The 22,232-nt window shown below is 38.7% G+C and overlaps 1 protein-coding gene across 1 annotated transcript; it reads right to left on the bottom strand.

Moving 5' to 3' along the window:
- Positions 1 to 1,709: 1,709 nt before the first annotated feature.
- On the bottom strand, positions 1,710 to 22,232 carry stard3nl (STARD3 N-terminal like). The gene is made up of 9 exons (XM_085140961.1): positions 22,080 to 22,232; positions 14,622 to 14,986; positions 6,745 to 6,822; positions 6,529 to 6,606; positions 6,141 to 6,194; positions 4,265 to 4,382; positions 3,609 to 3,704; positions 2,700 to 2,767; positions 1,710 to 2,620 (listed from the first exon to the last, which is right to left on the bottom strand). Exons 2-8 carry the CDS (start codon positions 14,838 to 14,840, stop codon positions 2,703 to 2,705), a joined length of 708 nt encoding a protein of 235 aa, XP_084997087.1. The 5' UTR covers positions 14,841 to 14,986; positions 22,080 to 22,232; the 3' UTR covers positions 1,710 to 2,620; positions 2,700 to 2,702.

Raw genomic sequence — 22,232 nt, 5'->3', positions numbered from 1 at the left:
TTTTGTGACCTGGATGAGTCACTGGTAGCTTCTTGGAAAGTTCACCTCTCCGTTGTTCACTGGAGCCCCAAGGCCTTACAAACATCTGCAGACTCATAGATGCCAATAACTTTGTTATTTTTCTCATAAGTTTTCTTGAGCGTCTTTACATCGTGGCGTGATGTTTGTTTTTCTGAGCTTTTAGCCTGCTTCACTTTGACAGACAGGTTCTGTTTGAGTGATTTCTGGATTTCTAACGAAATCATCATTTATAAAACACTTTTTTACTTGGGTTATTTTTTATCTAATATTAAAATTAGTTTGATCTTAAAATACAGGCCATATTAAAGAGAAATGGGAACAAGAACTAAATATTATCACTGATAATGTATGGGAAGAGACGTGTAAAACTTGTCACAAGGGAATAAGTAGTCAATTATGGAGAGTTTGACTGGAAATTTAATACACCTCTTGTTATCTCTTCATATTGTAAGGAACCCAATGCAGAACTATGTTGGAGAAAATATGGGGGAATAGGAGACGATTCACATCTTTTGGGACTGTCCAATAATTCAAGGTTTCTGGATAAGAATCAAAGAAGAAATAGAGAAAATCCTACAAGTAAATACTGCACTGAACCCCACCATATTTCTCTTGGGAGTTATACCTAGAGAGAGGTATACCAAAGATGAAAAATATATTCTGATAGCTAAGAAAATGATAACTGTGAAATGGAAACAAACTCACCATCCATAACTCAATGGAAACAGACTGAAAAGAGTTCATACAATGAAGCGCCTTGAGGCGACTTTTGTTGTGATTTGGCGCTATATAAATAAAATTGAATTGAATTGAAAGAATGACAGCAAGCCTGCAACTGAAGGTGGAGATCTTCCACCAGAGATGGATGTGTGGCCAGACAATATAAAGCTATAAATCTCCCCTACGACATATCATTATATTAATCTTGGTCTGTTTTTTTTCCCCTCTCTCTCTTAAATGGTCTTATGTCAGAGAATGTTAATATGTTGCTTGTTTTTTTTCGTTATTGCCACAAAAATTACTAAATAAAAAGTTCCCCCAAAAAATTAGTTTGATCTTATTTAATGAATAAAAGATACATTAAATTAAATAAAGGTTGAGCTGTATTTATGGATGCAGCATGCTAGCAATGCTTGCTTAGCAAAAAAAACCCCAAAAAACTAAATTTTAATCTAATCTAAACCCAAACTGAGATAAAAATAAAACATTTCAAGACTTTGAACTTGGAAAACTAAACTAAAAATAGGGCGTAAATCTTTATTTTTAGTGATATCTCTACTGATTTTCATAAATGTTCCCTCTGACATTTGGCTTCCATATAACAATAATTTAAAAGCGTAAAAGTAACTGAAACTAATAAAAACTAAACTGAAAGAAGAAAATTCACTCTGGAGACTAACTGACACTAAACTGACCTTAAAAAGTCAAAATGGAATAAAAAAATAAAAACTAGAAAATTCCAAACTAATAACTCTAGTAAAAGGTCACCTCCATCTTTTATCTACAGTCCATGTATTCAGTAGCATGTCTTTTTTAAAAATAAGGGTTAATCTTTATTTAATTCAATAAATGTAATTAATATAACAAACTGATATTTTCACATTTTATTTATTCATAAGGCTAATTTATGTCTAAGTTCTTATTCTGTTGAACTCGACATTTGACATAAACAATTAAACAAAACCACATAACCTTTAACATTTTAATGATTCTGTTATACAGACAGGCTTTTCTTTAAAAAAGAAAAAAAAAGAAAAAACATCCACTGAGCTTGCAAAGCATGCATGAAGATATGTACATTTCCATTAGAGCGTTTCCCCGCCCGTCACAGCAGCTTTCGAGAGCAGCGTCCCTTCTGTTCAGTGCACGAAACCCAAATCTCCGAGTGTACATGCTGCACGTTTATGGCTCGTTTTCTTTAACACACGATCCTTCGCTCTCGTTTCAAAACAAACAGTATCGTTCACATCTCTATATGTTACTTTAATATTCTTTCATGCACATTTTTAAGACATTGAAGTAATCATAAACATCTGTAAGAGTTTGACTTTATCTTTCTGCTACAGTCTGGTCTGCAGGCTCAATACTGGCTGAACAATCCTTTCTGTGGAATCCATGAGCCTATTTTCCTTTGCAGTGACTCAACCGAAGCATAAGAAAATGATCACAGAATTATAAGTAAACATTATGCTGGAAATAAGACATTAACACTCTGTTTTTTAATTGAAAGTGTATATATATATTATTTTTTTTTAAGTTTTAAAATGAATGCAATGCTTTGAATTATGGATGGATGCTGATAAGGATGTAATGATTTATTTCAGATAAATCTCTTGTAAGGTCTCGAGTTCCTTAAAGGTGGAGAAACAAAACTCATACAGTAACCAGAGTTCATGACACTGAAACTTTTAAGTGGCACTTTCCCGGTCCCGGTGTACGTGCAGAAGGCTGATATCAGAACGTGAGCTGCATTTGTGGATATGAACTCCTTTGGAACAAATACAAACTAAAATGGCTGAAAGTGTAAGGCAGAAGTTTTCCCCTCAGTAGCACAACGCTGGAGGACCCAAAAATCCCTCCACGTTCAGGATCGGAGATCCTGTGGAGAAAAAAACAGCACATCAGACTAATACTGTGGATACGAATCCTGACTGACGTCTGTCATTACGTATTCTTACCTGTTAAGTCACTTGTGTAATGAGCCCTTTTTCAGGTTCGTGTTTATCATCCAGCTCCTCGTCAGAGTCTGAACACGAAAGGGAAATCGGTCAGCGTTTTTATAGAAACACCACAGAAAATTTAGGATGAGAAAAGAACGGTGGAGCCAGGATTAGAAGACGACCTCTCTGAACCCGGACAGCTCAGGTATTCATGCCAACTAAATGTATTATCCTTAAAGACATTAATGGCATCTACAACTGCTTAATAGCAGATGATGCCCTTCGCTCTTATTTTGAAAATTCAGCCACTGATAACCAGCCTGACAATTCCCGTCTTGTCAGGTTTCATCATTTTTAAATTTTCTTGTTTATTGACCTGTGTGAAACATCTGAGGCTTGTCTTAATCCGTCTGCAGGAGGCTGCAGGTTCAAAGCAGCTGCAGGAGTCTGGTGTGAGAATAAACCTTCCTTTTTAATTCTTCACATTTTACAGAAACGGGAATTATTTTTGTATTTTGTGTTATCGACTGCAGCTCTGCTTCTGCTCTGGAGAGTGTCTGTGTCTGCAAAGGATGGGCCCACCCATTGTATGGAAAGCTCACTGCAGAGGCAGCTGAGTAATTGAATTATTTTCTAAGCAATAAGATGTCTGCAGATGAAAAAGCTCCTTTCACTGTGCAGTGAAACAAATACTGAAGGAGCTACGCCACTCATTTATGAGTGTGAAGTGCAAAGCTGGAAATCTAAAAACTGTAATAATAATAATAATAATGACAATAAAATGATCTGTGTATCTTCATATTTTGTGTCTGTACGCTCATTTAAATGGGAATGAAGAGTCAGAATCATCAGACTGAGCAGTCTGAAGGAGCGACAGCTGAAGCGAGTGTGTTTGGGTTTGTCTGATGTCAGTGGGAGGAAACAGACCTGCCAAAGACTCTGGCGGAGAGTAGAACTGCCCATCAGATAAAGGACCTGGGCCCAGGAGAGGAGCCCTACTTGTATCTATGATGGACCGATGTCCTGAAACACAGAAGGATGAAGGAAGCAGGAATAACTGCATCAGCACGACATCAGTGAGGTTAAAATAACATAACAGTAACATAACAGTGGTGAAATAACTTTAATTTATCAGGTGAGTAAACACATTTGCAGATGTTGTTCATGGCATATAATTATTAATAATTACAGGTAAACTATGCATTACACTTTACTCTAACATTATAATAAATTATTATAATATTAACTTCTTATCCCACGATCTTTTATTTTAAATTAAACAACTGAATAAAATTACTCAGTATGTAGCTTTGAATGTTCACCAGCAGGTGGGAGTGTTTCACCAGAGCGTCTGCTGCTGTTCGTTATCGTTTTCTTGTTTCTTTTTCATTCTCCACTCAGAGGCTCTTGAGTCATAGTACTTGTTTTTTCACATTCTTTTGCTAACTTAAAGTAATAATGAAAGGTTTTAAAAGGAACCTGTACGGTAAATGATCTGTTGACAGAGATCACAGCAGTGACAGCAGCAGCACTGCAACAGTAATGAAGGTGCCTTTTTTATTATTAGGTCAATTGAGACTCACTGTTTTCGTCTTCGATCTCCTGAGGCAGGACCTTGAAGTCGAGCAGCCACGTTTCTATCCAGGCCAGAACGAAGGAGATGATGGGCAGCAGGTACCCAAAGGCCCCCTGACTCAGCAGCTACACAAGAAACACACACGTCCCAATATGAATACGTAATTCTACACAAAGCATACAAAATCTGACCATTTAAAATTTAAAAGGTGCAAAAACAAATATTTATTATTGTTAAGCAGCAGCAATTACAGGTTTTTCTGTACAGGAAGGAGATAGTTTGCTTCACTTCCTTAAATCCTCATATATGTATGCATCGCCATCTGGGAATATGGAGCAAAGACTGCAGAGGAAAATTAACTCCAACAACAAACTGTCCTGTAAGAGGTTTTTGTGTGTGGACATTGACACCAATACTAAAATAAATAAAGATATTATTAGAAGTAAAAAACTAAAGTCAGTGCAATATTTTTGTTACAAATAATGAAAATATTAGATGTTGTCAGGTTTCTTAGATCAAAGCTTTAAGTACCACCCTGTTTTCTGAGGTGCTGTTAAGGTGTGTGTGTGTGTGTGTGTGTGTGTACACCCAGCAGTGCAGACAGAGGATGAGACTGAGGTGAGAGAAGTGCAGACTAGGGCTGGGTATCGTCACTGATTTCTAGAATCGATTCAAATCCGATTCACAAGGTCCAGAATCGATTCGATCCACGATTCGATTTAATTCGATTCGATTCGATTCACTTCGATTTGAATCTGGGAAATTTTGACAGTCAGAAATATTATAATTCAGATCAGTACATTTACATATTTTTGTATCTATAAAAAGGAAGCTGACACACGCAAGACTTTATCAAAGGTGTGAGCGTCACAGCAGATGCCTTTGTGTCAAAGTAGCTGAAGATAAAACACAGAAACACATGAAGGTGATTTTTCCTGGCCTGGGATTTTATAAAAATATTCTGCAGTACATCAAAAACGAAAGAAAACCATTAATCAACACATGAACGTTACCTCTGAAGTTACAGCGGTTTTATTAGAGACATGGCTGAGCGTTTTGCATTTTGCATAATTTTAAAAAGTTTAAATTTGTTCAGCATTGAACGGAAGAAATTAGGTTTTCTTTTCGGAAGTATATAAAACGGAAAGAAAAAAAAAGTCGGCGATAGCGCTGTAAACAAAGGTAGACTTGTGCGTAACAAGCAAGCGAATAATGCAGAAAACCATACAGAGAGAGAGAGGGGGAGAGAGAGAGAGAGAGAGAGAGAGAGAGAGAGAGAGAGAGAGAGAGAGAGAGAGCTGTGCATCATGGTAGAAGCAAAACAGTAAGAGTGAATACATGATGATGTTTATGTGAAGCGTAGTTTGGATCTTCTTTTGCTGCTGGTTCGGTCAATATTGTTTGGAGAGACATCAAACTAACAGCTTTACAATCAGTGCATAAAGGGCGTGAACACAAAGCGCGGACCCGCCGACAGATCAGAATCAGCGGGCTGTCGGCTTTCAGCCCCGACTGTGAGAAATTCGACATCTGATTCTGATCCGCGGGCTGCACTGTGTGTTTAAGTCTTTGTGCAGAATCCGTGTTCCTGCTCTCATTTATTGTTTTAGCTGTTTGGTGGTTGTTGAAGTTTTGTGAGATTTCACCTGAGATTCTGGCATTTCGGGCAAAATAAATTTATATTAAAAAATCGATTCAGGATTTTAATGAATCGATTTTACGTAATCCAAGCCAGAATCGATTTTAATCGATAAATCGATTATAAAAACCCACCCCTAGTGCAGACATACTGACCTCAGTGCAGAAACACACATCTTTGATTGAATTCATGTAAAATTAATAATAAAAATGTATTCGTTAAGAATTGTAAAGCTTTTTCTTACCTTCGACAAAATGACTTTAGCAATCAGGAAAGCACAGCTGACTGCAGTGGTGATCTGCACAAAGACAGAAAACATCAGAAATGCTCATGCTCTTATTTTTGCTAATATTTTAAACAGAACCCCTTTTACCTGAAAAGATCCTCATGTTAATGGTCTTTAACTCTCTAAATATACAGAATATAATGAAGTGAAATGGAAAATCACAGAATCACACTGTAACAAACACTGATGCCCCCTGATGACATATTTAATGCACAGAAACAAGAATTAGTGCATCCTCCTGCCAGACACTTCACTGTGCACCCAACAATGTGAGCTCTTGCTGGGCAGCGCCCTCTGCTGGCGCAATTACAGAAACACTGTTGTGGCATACAGCCTTAAAACCTACCGCGATTGCCCACCAATGACGAAGCTTGCAGACAGCGTAGGCCAGGATGAGGACGGCAAACCTGAAAACTGCCAGCAGCTGAGGGAGGGGAGGAAGATGAAGGTGGCACAGAAGGAGGGAAACAAAAAGGAAGGAATAAAAATAGTAAAAAAAAAAACCCCCACATAAAATAAATGATATAAAGTTGATCATTTAAAGCAAAAGAAAGAACCTTACAAAGATGTCGAAGAAGGAGGCGTGGTAGTCGTAGTGCAGCACTTCTTGTTCCAGCCGATTCTGAATGCCGCCGTTCACCTGACAAACACAAACAGCTCGTCGTGACAAATACTCAAGTTAACCCTGACACAACTGAGGCTAACATGACCTGAGTGAGGCAGTTAGATTTTTTGTAAGTTTATTCCATCTAAAATAATAATCATAAGTTTTAATACAACACAAAAAACATGGGAAGTTGTAAGATTCAAATAAACATTTGGGGTTAGGGCTGCGTGATGACCAAAATCTCATATCCTCATGTAACACATTTCTCATCCTGATAACGATGTATCGATGTAGACAAAAAAGGGCTTTTTATGTAAACTCTGAATCTTGGGCAACCCGACTTGTGTGAAGTGTTTTCAGCTGGGTGTCGTGTACCTGGAGCCGAGTGTTTTGACCGGTGCATGAAACTATATGTAACGGCCACCATGTTCTTTGTATTTATTACACAACGTGCTGCGAGGAAAAACCTGTTCTAACGTTTGAGTCTAAGGTTTATTTTGAGCACCTGACGGCTCCTTTTTGCTTCTCATCTGTAAACTCTGTCAACAACCTTTCACATGATTCTTGCGTAGGTGGTAGAAGAGGTTTGTCGTGTTTGAGTCTGTGGCAGGAACCGGTTTGCGGCATAATTTGCATAGTAGAGTTTTCTGGTGTGTGTCAGACTTATCATAACCAAGTCAAGTCCATGCTACAGGGGTCGGCCCTCATTAGGAATAAGGTCCTCGTTTTGTTTTGACTAGTCCTTCTGTTTGGAGCTACCTGGTTCTGCCTCATATTCACTGGCCATGCTGGTATTCTCTGCGCCCCGATGGAAAAACGTTGCCGTAAACAGCTTACTTTGGAAACCACGAAACAAACGATAGCGTACAATTTGAAACAATAGTTTTTTCATTTCGTCATCGATATATTTCGTCATATCGCACAGCGCTATCTTGGGTCATAAAGGACCTCACTCGGTGACTTCCTCTTGATTTTATGCCTTAAACTGAGAGCTGGCTCGACAACATCTGCAGTGTATCAGTTCTCTAGAACCAACAGGAAATCTGAGGGTGTTGGTGCTATATTTAAAGTCTCACTTCAATAAAACAGCACTCATATCTGCATGTATTAAAAAAGGACATGAAAAATGCAGCGGCAGACAGTTTGCAGACCTCAGCTTCACCTTTGCTTTTGATGACCTCAACAGATTTTTACTTTCTGGAATTTTTTACAGTTTTTACGCAACTGCATCATTTTCAGTCACTGAAACAATCCTGCTCTCGTTTACAGCTTTCACCTTTTTAGACTATTTGCAGATCTTCTTTGATGCCTTTTTTTAAATAATGGGCTCTCCCTCGCTCAATAACACATTTTGCACAATGAGTCACCGCAAAATGCATGAAGTTAACTACAGGATGCAGAGGTTAAGCTTACAGATCTGCAGCACTCGCGTCATTTCCTAAGCACAGCAGCTGAAAATCTTCCACCCCCACCGGCAATGGATGGAAATCATCCGAGAGGCAGAGCAGGAGGACGAGATAGATCAAGAAGAGTAACTTACAGGAACTATAAATAAAGGAAATGTTATTCTTGTTTGAGAAATATCTGAAAGAAAGAACCAAAGAGTCTCACACTTCAAGTTTCTTATCATTTCATGTATAAATCCAGAACAGCTGCTCAAATTTCACCTAAAACTCGTGTTCCTGGTTTTGTTCTTCCTCGTCTTCCTCTCAGATTGTTTCCATCCATCGTTGGTGTTGGTAGCAAACAATAGCTAACAATATGTATAACTGGAAAATCCCTGTGCTGCAGTTGTGTCTGTGAATCTTTGCCGTGAACTGATGTTTCTGTGCATCACTCTGCAAATATAATGAGAGGCTGAGAAGCAGTGCGAGTCTGCCATTTTTGCAAAATTAAGAAACAACAACATGAGGTTAGAAAGATAACGTTTAAAGATAGTGTGGTTTTAAGCACTGATAAAATGGTTTAAATGTGTTTGTGAGGTTCTGCAAATATACTTCGAGTAAGGTTGTTTAGCAACTGTGAGAAGCTACAACTCAGACGAAGTCGTGAGTATTAACATTAAATTGACAAAAAAAAGACTTTTGCTTCATTTACAGTTAAAGCTAAAAGCTGTCAGCTTGTACAGACCTAACAGTGAATAATGTGCTGTCACCTAAACAACAAAATTCAAAACTGAGCTCAATCAAATGTGAAAAATTACCACAGAAATACTGTGTGGGTGATTAAAATGAACTTCCTTTTGTTTCAAATGTCTCTGAAATGAATCTCTCTCACACAGTTTCAGATTAGCTCAGTGTGGCTAAGGTTAGCACTGTCAAAGCAAAGCAGCCGATAACCGTTTGACCCGAGAGATGCAAACCATGCTCAGCACAGACGAGTGTGGTTTTGCATCTCTTGGGTCAAACGGTTATCGGCTGCTTTACTCTGGCAATCTACTCACACAGCTGCTCTTTTTCTAGATCAAAGTGATAAAGAAATGCGATCTGTCAGTCCCCGCTACAACATCTTAGACTCAACAGCTAAAAATCTTTGTATGTTGGTAAATATGAATTGAAATATGAAATAATTCACTTTATCGACTAGCAAGAGTGCAGCTGGTTGCACAGAAAGCTGGGATCTTCGTCACTGTGCTATAATTAATATTTCGATTTATATGAGATGATAATATATATTTTTATTATCATCCTAAATAGATGTTTGAAAAACTAGGTACATTAAAGGAGACTGGAGGATTTCAGCTTTTTGTGTTAGAGGGCTGTGAACTCGACTCCCCTCTGTGATAAACACAGAAGCAAACTAAATGTAAGTGCAGGAACTTGGACTGAAAACACAAAGTACAGGTCTTGCTCGCTAGTTTACTCAGTTTCGTGATCAGCTGCAGTGGCATCATCGGCATGAGTGGAATGAATTGTTAGACAGAAAGTGCCACACTGTTGAAGTCAGTGGCTGAACTCAGCTCTGGAATTTAGCTCTCCGACAACAACACGACCTGCAACATATTCAGAAAGTCTGTATCCAGAGATTCTTTCTAGAACTTCTTTTACGGCGCTTGTACACAAAGAAGCCGCTCCTGACCATCAGAGGGAAGATTAATCAGAGGCCAGAGATTAAATGCAGAGTGGTGTATAAACACCATTAAATTCCAACTGCAGTGCTCTTATGTTGAAGGCTGATTTTTTTAAAATCAACAAACTGCCAGCAAAAATACAACATCGACATCCTGAGTTGTCTTTGGTTGGCTGGCAGCTCCAACTTAAATCCAGCCTACACACTAATGCACGCCTCATATTTGAGAAGAAACAATCAGGATAGAAAAATTATTAATTACCTAAATAATCCTGTAGTAACAGGACTATTTTGAAGTCCTACGATTTAATGACATAACTGCTTCATCAACATTAGGCAAAGAAAAAAAGAAGCATATACTTACTATAATAATGTGTCAGTCATTGCACAACCAAGACGTCTCAGATGTGGTTTGTATAAAATAAGTTAGTATTGTAATTATGAGCATAATACTGGTATTAACATGGAGCTATTCTCCTTATTTTCTGCTACGTAGAGATTTTTTGTTGTTACTGACCATTTCTGTTATTTTAGTTTGAAACCTTATTAAATCAAAAACACTGTTAAAAACAAAAGATTTATATAAAACCCCCTCAGCATTACTAATGGGTGCAAATTAAAATCTTTTGCTGCATATGATCATGTTGACTAGGGCTGCCACGATTAGTCAACTAGTCACGATTACGTCGACTATTAAAATCGTCGACGACTGATTTAATAGTCGACACGTCGTTTGAAGCTTTGTAAGATCACAAAAGATGCAGGAATAAGTAGTAGGATTTAAGAGTGTAATAACGGACTGAAACAGAAGATGGCAGCACTGCATGTACAAGGATGCCAGCTGCCGTTAAACCCTGAAGAAGAAGAAGCTGTGTCCCAGAATTCATAGCGCAGCCCAGCTCAGTTTCCAACAATGGTGGCAGCTAGTTAGTTTTAATATTACTCTTATTATTCTTTCTGGGTCACAAAATAAACGTTTAACATATTTTCAGGCGAGAATGTAGCTGTGTAAACCTCAAATATCTGCTCAGTTTATCAAGACACCACATATTTTCAAAAGCGCTCCGACGTTTTCGGAGACGTCTGTTACCCACTAGCTCAATAGCTAGCCGGGGGCTAGGCTCGCTAGAGCCGTGAGAACACCGGACTCCCGGCAAATCGTTTTCAAACCCACCGCTGTCTTTCGCTACTCAGGTTAAACATATACAAGTCACTTAGATAACTTAAAAATGTTATTGTTTGGCTTTTTTCTAGTATTTTATTTGTTCCTGAGTAAATCGGTTTGGCTGAGATTAAAGTTATAGTTTTTACACAGCTGAATAAACGTCAAGCAGACAGCTGATTATCATAAGTGTGAGATGCTGGAGAATTTACTCCGGTGTCCTGTTATATTTTAGATAGCAAGGAGTTTATTAAACTTCACCGAAACAATCTGCAAATTTCATTAAAATGTAATAAACTATCATCTTGTCTTTATTTTTAGTTAGCACATACCTTAAACACTTAAAGCTGTAAGCTAATGATAGTTATATAAGAGCAGATGCATGCTGGTGCAATAAGCTGTACGTTTTACGTCCAATGGATGATGATCTGATTAGTCGACTAATCGCAAAAATAATCGGTGACTAGTCGACTATCAAAATAATCGTTTGTGGCAGCCCTAATGCTGACAGACCTATACTTAGCAGGGTGTGTCACCTTCATCACAGTGTCCAAATGTGATTTTGAGGCAGAAATTGCAAAAAAATGTATCTTTTCATAGCAAAGGTATTAAAGGCAGTAAAGGTAGGAACCCTGTCTGAATGTTGGGGTTTTCTCTCCAATACTGTTGGGTCTTTATCTCATAATTGTAAAGCACCTTGAGGCCACTTTACTAACGATATATATAAAAAAAACTGAACTGAATTAACACTCAGCACTACTCCTCCAATCAGTCCCATAGCAGCTAGTCAAAACAGAGTAACAGCCAAAGTGTTCAGTGTTACAGCTGAGAGGAAGGAAGGAAACTTCTTCACAAAAAAATAAAAAAGTCATCAAATTGTTGAGTAAAAACCGCTCAGGATTAAAGTCATGGATGATGAAACGTTCTCCATTTTGAAAGTGAGCAGGTTTGCAGTGCATTTGCAGGGTGCTCTTCTAGTTACACAAAAGAGAACAAGTTCGTCTCTCGTGGACAGTTATTTTAGTGCCCGAGGTCAAATGGAGCATTCTGGGAATGTGTGCCGCAGTCAAATCACTTCCTCAATCAGCTGCATGACCTCGATCCACTCGTCCAGCATGCAGGCTGTCCTGCTTCTGCTCGACCTTGACACAATTCACTCCAACTGTAAACGTTGTTTCTCGGTGCACAACTGCAGACATTTTACAGTTCCAGAGCGATAAACAGTAACCTATCATGACCGAGGATGACTGACAATAATGTAACTGCTTCCTCACAGTTAATGGTTAACAGACCTGTTTTTAACAAGTCAGATAAAATAAAATCGTAAAACATGTAAACAGGCAAACTGAGTATTAAAATATGTGCACAAGATTAAAAAACGTTTTTTTCTGTAGTTCATAAACTGTTTGTTTGTGGTATCTAAATGCACCCTTACAGGAATACGTTTGATAATTCTGCTGACTTTATCTCTTATCGTGATGGTATTTAGTAACATTTTTTACTAAATGTTCCTTCCGGCTTTTTTCAGATGTGACATTTACAGAAAAAGCAACAACGCTGAGTAATATCTTCAAAAAGGAGAGAGACAGAGTCCACTCGGCTTAATTAATGATTGCTGTCATCTAAGAAGATAAACATGTTTAGAATACATTAAAACTTTCAGTCAAATACTGTAAACAGTTCAGAGTCCTGGAGGACACAAACACTGTTCCAACATGCTGGACACTTCAATACTGCAGCACGAGCCTGTAAATTCTCCATTAGTTTAAATCAGCAGACCCTGAGATCACGGTTCAAAGCAGAAAAAACAAAGATCGGCACCCTGCACATACTGCAGCATTTCAGTAACTAAAAACCAGAAAAGTCCCTGCAAGAGCTCCTCCTAAACTGCCACCATGATAAGAGAATAGAAACAAACAGATGTATGTTTTTTGTTTTTGTTTTTATCTGAATGGGTTAACAACGCTGCCGTTTGTTAAAGACAAGAATTATTTCCTTTTAAAACAAAGCATGGCTGTAATTTGATAAAGTTAGTTAGCTTTCTAACACTCATCCAGATGTTAATGGTGGGGCAGTGCTGAGAAAGCACAAATATTTTGGTTTGGTTAAAATATCCTGTAGCATTAATCTTATTGCATATTTTAATAGTCCATTTAAATAACTGGAGGAGGACAGTCTGGTGCAATCTGGCCGCTGCGTTGTATGACCGCGCACAGATCTAATCAGGTATATCAACAGGTATACTTTTTTAATCCATCTTAAAGGACGTTGCCATCTGCGACTGATTTACTTATGGACAATCCTGTGGCTCTTATTTTGAAAGTTCAGTGTCTATCCGCTCATACCTTTATTCTGTCATCACTACCAGCCGGCTCTCTGGTTATGATGCTATTCTGGGAGTTCTGTTGTTGCTTCTCCAGAGAGTCTCTCATCCAGCTCTCTGACTCCACCTAACTGGACTGAAGCCCTCAACAGAGTCCATCTGCAGAACCTGCACCATGTCAAGAACTGGCTTCTGCACCACTATATGAAGCTCACCAAGAGCAGAACGAGGATAGCTGCCGCAAACTGATGTGTAAGACGGTGGATTTGGAGCTCAACCACTAGATGAGAGACTCACTGAAAAGGCAGCTGGTTTTATTACTCAATGATTTGTTGTTACAAAGATAAAAATTGTGAACAGGAAGAAGTAATGGTATTACTTCTCCCTTGTCACAAGAAGTCACCACAGCAGGTAGATGTCTTTGCTGAACCAAACCCAATGGGATAAACGTCTCCTTCTGGGATCTTTCACCTGGTAGGCGAACCACTGTAAACCACCATACCAACTAAACCACTTGATAGTTTAGTTAAGAAAAAGTCTGTACAGATAAGGAACGTGCATTCTTCACCAGCTTTAAACCTTTGTTCACATGCAATGCCATATTCCACACTTTGCTATCAGTTGTGTACAAATCGGTGTCTACTCACGAGTTCCTCTGAACTTTCATACAACTGAGCTCAACAAACAATAACTGTCAGTCAGCAGAGGAAACGAAAGTCAACCAAAGTGATTTAGTGCATCAGAAATCTACGGTGTGTTTATTTCTGTTATTCAGTTCAGTTGTGCGTCAAGCTGACTGCTGTTAATCGTACCGATCAGGCACAAAAGTAAAAGCAGATAGGAATGATACTGTCAATCGGAGAGTCCACCACAAGCTGAAAGAAACAACTCTAAAAGAACAATAAATGTTTTTCCACAAAAAAGCAAAACCAAAGGCTCTGAGCCTGGCCTTTTAATGGCTTCACTTTCACTGTTTAAAAACTTCAATACTAGCGTTTTATCTTTCCTGACTTTGTTTAACTTTACTTTTAAATAACCCTTTATTGTCTGGGAAATAATAAAATCATCTTCAGTTTTAGTTTTTTCTTGAGCAAAATAGAAGACAGCAGATGATTCAATAAATGTCTCCCGAGTAGGCTGACCCAGTCAAAAAGGCTCACCGTCTGGTGATATATCTTAATCTCGTGTGGTTTTACATTGCTGTAAAAACTTTATTACTACAGATATCTAATAAGAAAAACAAAACTGCTGTCACAGCCACTACAAACACAGACTTACATTGAGTTCTATGATCCAGAGCATGGTGACGAACAAGAGGTCAAAGGTGACAAAGAGGCAGAAAGTCCTCCTCACATCCGAGATGCATTTCTTCTCTCCGATGTCGTACGCCTCCAATCTCACAGAAACGGCCGGCGAGTTGACAGACCCCATGCCTGTTCTGACAGGGATCTGTGAGTAGCTACCGATGCTGCTGCCTCCACCACGTCGGCCTTCCATCGCTGGCCACCCCACCTGGGCAGGGCTGGCCCCACCTACTGGTCAATTTTAGGAAAGAGTCAGAGGTGGAAGATCATTGGAGCTGGAAGCGAGGCTGGTGTTGGTGATGTGGAGTCACTGTGTGGAGGTTAAAAGCATCACTGCATCTGTAGAAAAGAAGATGAAGGAGGTAAAGAAATGGCTCTCAGGGAGTAAACCTCTGCGATTTTCTAAAGCATCTAAGTCATAATAAAAATTCAGACAATCTTCTGCTTTTTTTTTTTGGAACAACATAGTAAAGCAGAATAAGCTCCATCAGGCTGTGGATTTACATCGTTGAGTTAGATTTTATAACGATTTGTTCATAATACAAAGCTTTTAGAGATCTTTGGACTTTGCAGTGCTAAGAGTGTTTATGTTTCTGGTTTCTGAGAGCAGAGCTAAAAACAAAACAAAACAAAACAAACAAACAAGCACAACACAAAAAACCCCAAAATCTAATTCAAACCACTAGTCATGCACAAAACCAACCATATATATGCATAGTTGTTGATGCTCTCTGTATGGTTGCCACTCGAACTCCTCACCGTATCTCAAAGACTGAACCCTTCAGAAGAAACTCATTTCTGCTGCTTGCGTCTGTGATTTCTTCACTACTCGACGTTTCTGAGATCTGGAATGCAGATCGACTAGTAAATCAAAGTGTTCACCTTCTGGCTCAGTTCTCCCGTCACCACCACAGTCTAGTGCAACACCTGAGGTGTCGGAGGTCATCCCAGCCTGTTCACATCCAGCAGTAAACTCTCTACTACATGGTGATTGTTCGGATGAAGCCAACAGAAACACAATGTCTGAAAAAAATGCTGTATTACATCTTTTTCTTCATGTAAACGAACGAAACTTCTCTCAAATCCATCAATCTTTTCACTTACTCTTGCGTTAATTAACCAGTGTTTGCATTTCTTACCATTTCCTGCATGAAGAGATTACAACAGCTGCACCTCATTATTTTACAGTACTGAAGTGAGCAGCTTCAAATTGAGCTTAAATTGGACTTTTCTACTTAAAAAAAACAAAAAAAAACAAAAACAAAAAAAAAAAAACCCTGTAAAAATCACATGACCCAGAAAAAGATTTCTGTTATCATCTGGCTTCAATGACTTTTGGACCTCATACCATTAAACACTGTTTACACTGTCTTTGTTTTAAGGAACTGAAACCAGTTGTGCTTTAACTGTCAGCTGCTCTGATACACAGAAAAAAAAGGCAGAATGGAAACGTGATTTGTACAGTCTGGTCCCAGCAGGTTTTCTCTGGTGATGTGGTTTCACAGTCTTGTGACTTTCATGTTTTACATGAATTAGTCTTTTTGGTTCACAAAATGCATCTATTTTAGAGCTTTAGTCAGGTTTAAATGACTGTTAATTACCTGAAAAATAAATGTGTTAAAAGAACCATTCAGTCGCTTTGTAATGACAATTGCATGTACTGTGCACCTGAAAATAATATCGTTCACCATTTGGCGCTTCCTTCTCACATGCCAGAGAGCTATTACAGTTACACCCCAGATTGTGTCTAAAACGATTTAACCCTCAACTTCCTAGCAGTTGCATCATTACATTATTTCAGCATTTGCAGTTATTCCAACTGTTTTATTAATCCTTAACATACTTTTCATTTACTTGTTCAACTTTACAAAATGCCAGTCAAAAAAAAAACAACAACAAAGTATCCGGGACATTGACTGTCATTCAAACCTGAACTTTACCCAGTATTTTCCACATAAATCAGCTAGCACCAACATTAAAACCAATTACATTTGCCACGCTGCAATGGATCCTGGTTTTTATGTGGATGTTGTTTTCACACAGACTGCCCTACTTAAACATTATTACAGCCAAATTACACCTCACATATGGCAATGGCACTCCCTGACGGCTGCAGCCAGTCTAATGCGTCGCACAGACGCATTAGGCAGCTAGTCTAATGCGTCAGACCGGAGCTTAATTATTCAGGAACAACAACAACAACAACAACAACAACAACAAAAAAAAGATAAATCCACATATATATTAGCGTCTGAGTTGCAAGGGCCAGCAGTCAAAGCAATTTTAAATTACATTTTATTTATACATATGGGAAACAAAGAAACAGATTAGAGCTGGGGACCTGTCACTGTTCTAAATGTCTTTGAGTGGTTACAATTTCCACTGCTTCAAATCTGTTAACTAAGAAGTTTTCATTTAAATATGAGACTCCAACATATTTACAAGTGGTAACCTCCAGGTCTGAAAAATTAATCCAGAATCGAAGTGCAAACAACTAACAGGAGCAGTTCCTCTGAAAGACACCAAGGCTGGTGCCAATTCTCGCAGTCAGAGCAACAAATACTGAGGCAGCAGTTTGAACAAGCTCGCCAAAGCTGGACACAGCGGAAGATTGAAAAGATGTTGCTTGTCTGATGACTGCTGTGACATTCAAATGGTAGGGTTAGAATTTGGTGTAAACGACATAAAATAATGAACATCTTGCTTTGTATTAACATTTCAAGTTGCTGATAGCGGTGTGAGAGTGTGGAGAATATTTTCTAGGCATACTTTGAGCCAATTAGTACCAGCTTAGCATTGTTTAACCACCACAGCCCAGCTAATGCTGACCATGTCTATCACTTTATAACCACACTGTACCCATTTTTTGATGGCTGCTTCCAGCTCAAATCATCTCAAACTGGTTTCTTGAACATGAAGTTCACTGTACTCCAATAGAGCATCTTTGGGATGAGGTGGAACGGCAGATTCAAGTCAACAATTAATGAACACGACTTCATGACGCAGTTCTGTCAGCAGCAGGGGTCATACCTGCTATAAACAAGGTGTACCTAACAAAGTGACCAGTAATTGTTATGTAATGTTATGATGGATGTTTATAATAAATATTAACTGAGAGAGAAAAGATGCACCAAAGCTACTCTAGGGTAATAACAAAACGAGGGAAATTAACAAACTACATCTAACTGTTTTGGATTCAGAACAATTATTTTCAGCTTTTTATAAGTATTAAAATTTAATTCTGGATTTATTTTGGCAGCTTGAACTAGTTAAAGAAGATGCTGCCTATCCTGACATTTACATGAAAAGTCAAAACTACTATTTAAGCACAAAGACGGCAGACAATCCTGTAAAACATGGAAATATGAAGCATCTCTGAAGCTCAACACAGTAAGAAGAAGGGATGGAAATGATGTATAACTAGCTGAATACTGGAATCAGTGTTTTAAGCTGTGATGTAATAAACTAGTGCTGGGAAAATGAAAAAGAAAGAAGACAAATGTTTCCCTTTTGTGTTTTCCCGATTATGTGTCCGATATTTAAAAAAACAAAAACAAAAAAAAAACAACTATCATGTACAAACTCTTTACAGGAATAAACCTGAAACCAATTGTTCTGCTGGGGAAGTTTCGTAAGCGGTACGAAGTTTAAAAACCAACATTCACCCGAGGGAGGCCCCCAGGAGCTCAGGTCTGGTTTCAGCGACCAGAAACTGGAATGTACGGTGAGCAAACTGTGTTAAAATGCAGTGACTGATAAAAGACGGATGAGCACCATCACCATCACAATTAGTTGATCAATATTCTCAATAATATAACAAAAGGCTGTCTTACAGACCGTATTATAATACAAATACAAACCACACATGGATTATTGCATGGTCCTGAAGCCAGCAGCGCCCTTGGCCATGAGATTTGTTTTAAATGTTTGCTGTATTATTGTTTTTAAATGATTGGAGTATACAGATTTTAAAAGTGTTTTATGATTACAATAGTTCGTAAAGTAGCAGAAGTATTCACACATCACAGTGACGGAGGTTAAAGGTTAATTATCAACCTTCTGTGGAGGAAATAAGGTGCTTGTTGTGCATTACGTTCAACATTTTCCTAATGTACCTTCAAACAGCTAATACCGCTTGAGCATTCCTGTCTGTGCCTAATGTCAAGTCATAGGACTATCCAGAATATTCTGACCGGCTACCTTTGATAACGCAGAAACAGAACTCTTGAGTTGTGGTATCAGGGTGCTCAGCCCACAGATATTGAACTTCACATACCCCATCTGCCTCCATTTGGGACTGCAATGGCCTTAAAAACCCTACACATATCTTCCCTACTTAAGTGCAGCCTTTTTTCTAATGGAATTACAATATCGGCATCTGGTCTCTGACTTCTCATCAATTGCGTGGGCGTCCTTTAGAGGACATTTCATCGGAATAAAGGCAAATACGGTGGTGCCTTTATCTGCAGAAATATGTGGCCTGTAGCCAGTGGGTGGGGCACCACACGCTCGCTCTTACTGTTAGATTGGATAGAAAAGTCTGCAGCAGGACAAGCGAATATTAATGACGTTTCTGAGTGTTTCAATTCCATCAAGAACAAAAACAAATCTTAGCTAACCACCACTCACTGGGTTTTAGTGGATTACTATATTTCACAGAAATATTACAGAAACAGTTTCTTTGGTACAATAATCCAGCTGTGCAGAAATCAGGGAGTCGGGAAGAAGCAGCTCATTAAATTCTGTGCTTGTTTAAGACTGAAGCACATATTATATTATCATAATACCAGAGCTGAACTGGATGACTCATTCCTCATTAAATTACTTCAGATGTTATTTAAAATATATATATATTTCATGCAAGTGAAGCTGCTTGTGCTGCCACCTAAACCAATCATAACGTGGCCTCAAATGTTAAAGTAACCTTATGAGCAGAATCTGATATAAGAGACTATCAGTTATGGAGACAAAGATAAAGGAAAAAAAACAACTGTATTTAAAATAAATAAGCAAACTGATATGAATGAACCTTACATTTTAGATAATACAAATCATCAGCAAGAATAATAAAAAACAAGCAAAAACAAATAAAACAAACCTCAGCTAACGTGGAAGCTACACTGCAAGGTGGTCTGTTTAATAAATAAAATCACATACAGGACCATTAACATCTCTGTAAACAGAACTCAGCTCCCACAAAGCTCCAAATGAAGAAAAACTGCATCTGCATGCAGAGAACTGTTTGTGGAGACATCCAGCATATTGACGCACAGTGAGTGAATGATGAAGAACAAACCATAACGAAGGGCAGGGCTGCTACACTGCATTGTGTCCATCAGGTTAAAAAAAAAGAAAAAAGAAGTCTGTTGGCTAATATCAATAACAGCTTCCTTAAGGTTTTAAAATGCACTGCAGCTGCATTTTAAAACATATCTACAAGCACTCTAAACTTAGCAGTGCGCATATGTTTCATGTTTACACTCAACAGAGAGACACATCGTTGATTAGATCATCCTCGTATTTCCCCAGATAAAAATGACGCTTCCTTGCAGCCTGTTGAAAGATATTATACTACTGTGGTTCCCTGATGAACTTTTGACCGGTTTCTGTTCTCAGATTATCAAATCACCATCAGCATCATCCCCATCATCTCTGGAGCAGGTTAGCTAAACTCAAGTACCCAGTGTTCTGATTTTGGGGGGGGGGGGGGGGGGGGTCACAGGGACTTGTCCACTTGTAATGCCAAAGAAACACACAGGTATGAGTACAGAGGTACTATGAAGGTAGCTCACTTCTTACTGGAGTATATCACCATAGTGACTTAAAACTGTAGAGCAAACCTGCTTCAGAGCAGGTTGTGTTTGAGATTACGGATCAACAAGTATGAAATCACCACTTGGATACCAATCAGTTCTCTGGAAAACTGCTTTACCTGAAAGATCCCTTTGGACTGCTGTGCCATGGACAGTGGGAGGATCTTTCCATTGATGAGCATCAGTAGTCTAATCAATTTAGATTCTTAAATTCAACTTCATTCTTTGACTTTTCCCATTTGTCTGCAGAACAATTTCACAACATTTTGAATTCCTCTATAAACATTAATCTCGTTTTTTTTCTTTTGTCTGCAACGCTTGTCCCTAGCATGTCCTTGTCCATGAAAGCATTTAATCTTATCTGAGTAATTCCTCTTGGTCTCCTGTATCACTGCTCATCATTCGACATGCTTTTCCCAATATATCCACTGCCATTTTTGTATTTATGCTTGTATTTTCTCCCAGACTGGTAAACATCAACAGAGCTCAGCAAAAGAACTTTTAGTTCCTCTTTGAACTTTATTAATACAAGTGTTTAACCTTTTCATGTTTATAGTTTTAGCTTTCTTTGTAAAGTCAGCTGTTCTGCTGCTCTGTATGTGATTGGTCAGATGCCCCCAACGCCACCCCTTTCATGTAAACAGGCTAGTAGCTAAAATGGGAAACCCTGGGTTACCTTATAGAGTTGATAACTAGCGTCATGTGATCACTTAACCTGATTGACAATCAAGATAACAGAAAGATATCTTGAGTATGATGAACAATGAATTTAACTCCTAAATATGACTTCCTAACACAGAATGTGATGACGTCATACGCTTTGTACTTTGATGTGTGGTGATTGGAAGTGTCTGTGTGGTGCAGCCTGGACAGACCAGACCAGCTGCACCACACAGACACTTCAAACCTCACCTGAGGACAAAAAGCACAAGAACAACAACAACAAAAGAAATAAAACAAACCTTAGAAACATGCAGGGTTACAGGAGAAGCCAGTCGTGCAGAGGTGGGCCTGTGCGAGTCTGAATTTAACTCCTATTTATGACTTCCTACCAAAGAATGATGATGGGAGAAATTTGATTTATTTATTAACAGATTTATTACGCATTAGTTCCACTTAAGGTCAGATTAGTGTCTATGAAACAAAATGAGTTTCACACCAAGACTAAAGTCATGTCATGCTCTCAAGGCCTGATTTTATTTTAGTAGTTAAAACGGGTCTAAAAGGAGGTCTGTTCCGTGTTAATGCTTCTTCATAACCACGAGTCCAGATGCTGCTGCTACTTTGACCGTCACAGGGAGTCACCTGCGCCTGTTTGGCAACTTAAAATTCCCGATCAGAGACCGAAAGCGCACCGCAAACACCTGCCTAAAGAGGCGGAAATGAGACCAACAAAACCCGCAGCAACACGGCGTCGGGGTATTTAGCACAAATATATGCCATTAAACCAGAAAATAACAAAATGAACGAGGTGAAATAAAACGAAACAAACACTCACGGTACATCTGCACGATGCCATAGCAAACCCGAGCGGTTCCTTTGAAAGCTAGCTAGCCATTTTGTTAGCTTAAATTCGTTTACTAAAACCCGGTTTTTAAATTCGACCTCCTACAACTTACCTCTAAAACTCGCTGTTTCGGGTGTTTTTTTTAATATGCTGTCATCCAGATGACTTCAGCGGGGAGAGATCAACCCCAGTAGAGCGGACAGCTCATCTGTTTCCTCCTTGTTTGCTTGGACAGGACGGAGTAGCTGCATTAAAATAAACTCAC

This window comes from Neolamprologus multifasciatus, chromosome 18, assembly GCF_963576455.1.
Source record: "Neolamprologus multifasciatus chromosome 18, fNeoMul1.2, whole genome shotgun sequence".
NCBI lineage: Eukaryota > Metazoa > Chordata > Actinopteri > Cichliformes > Cichlidae > Neolamprologus > Neolamprologus multifasciatus.
Note: the sequence above shows the minus strand (reverse complement) of the source record. Positions and strands in the feature narration are given on the sequence as shown.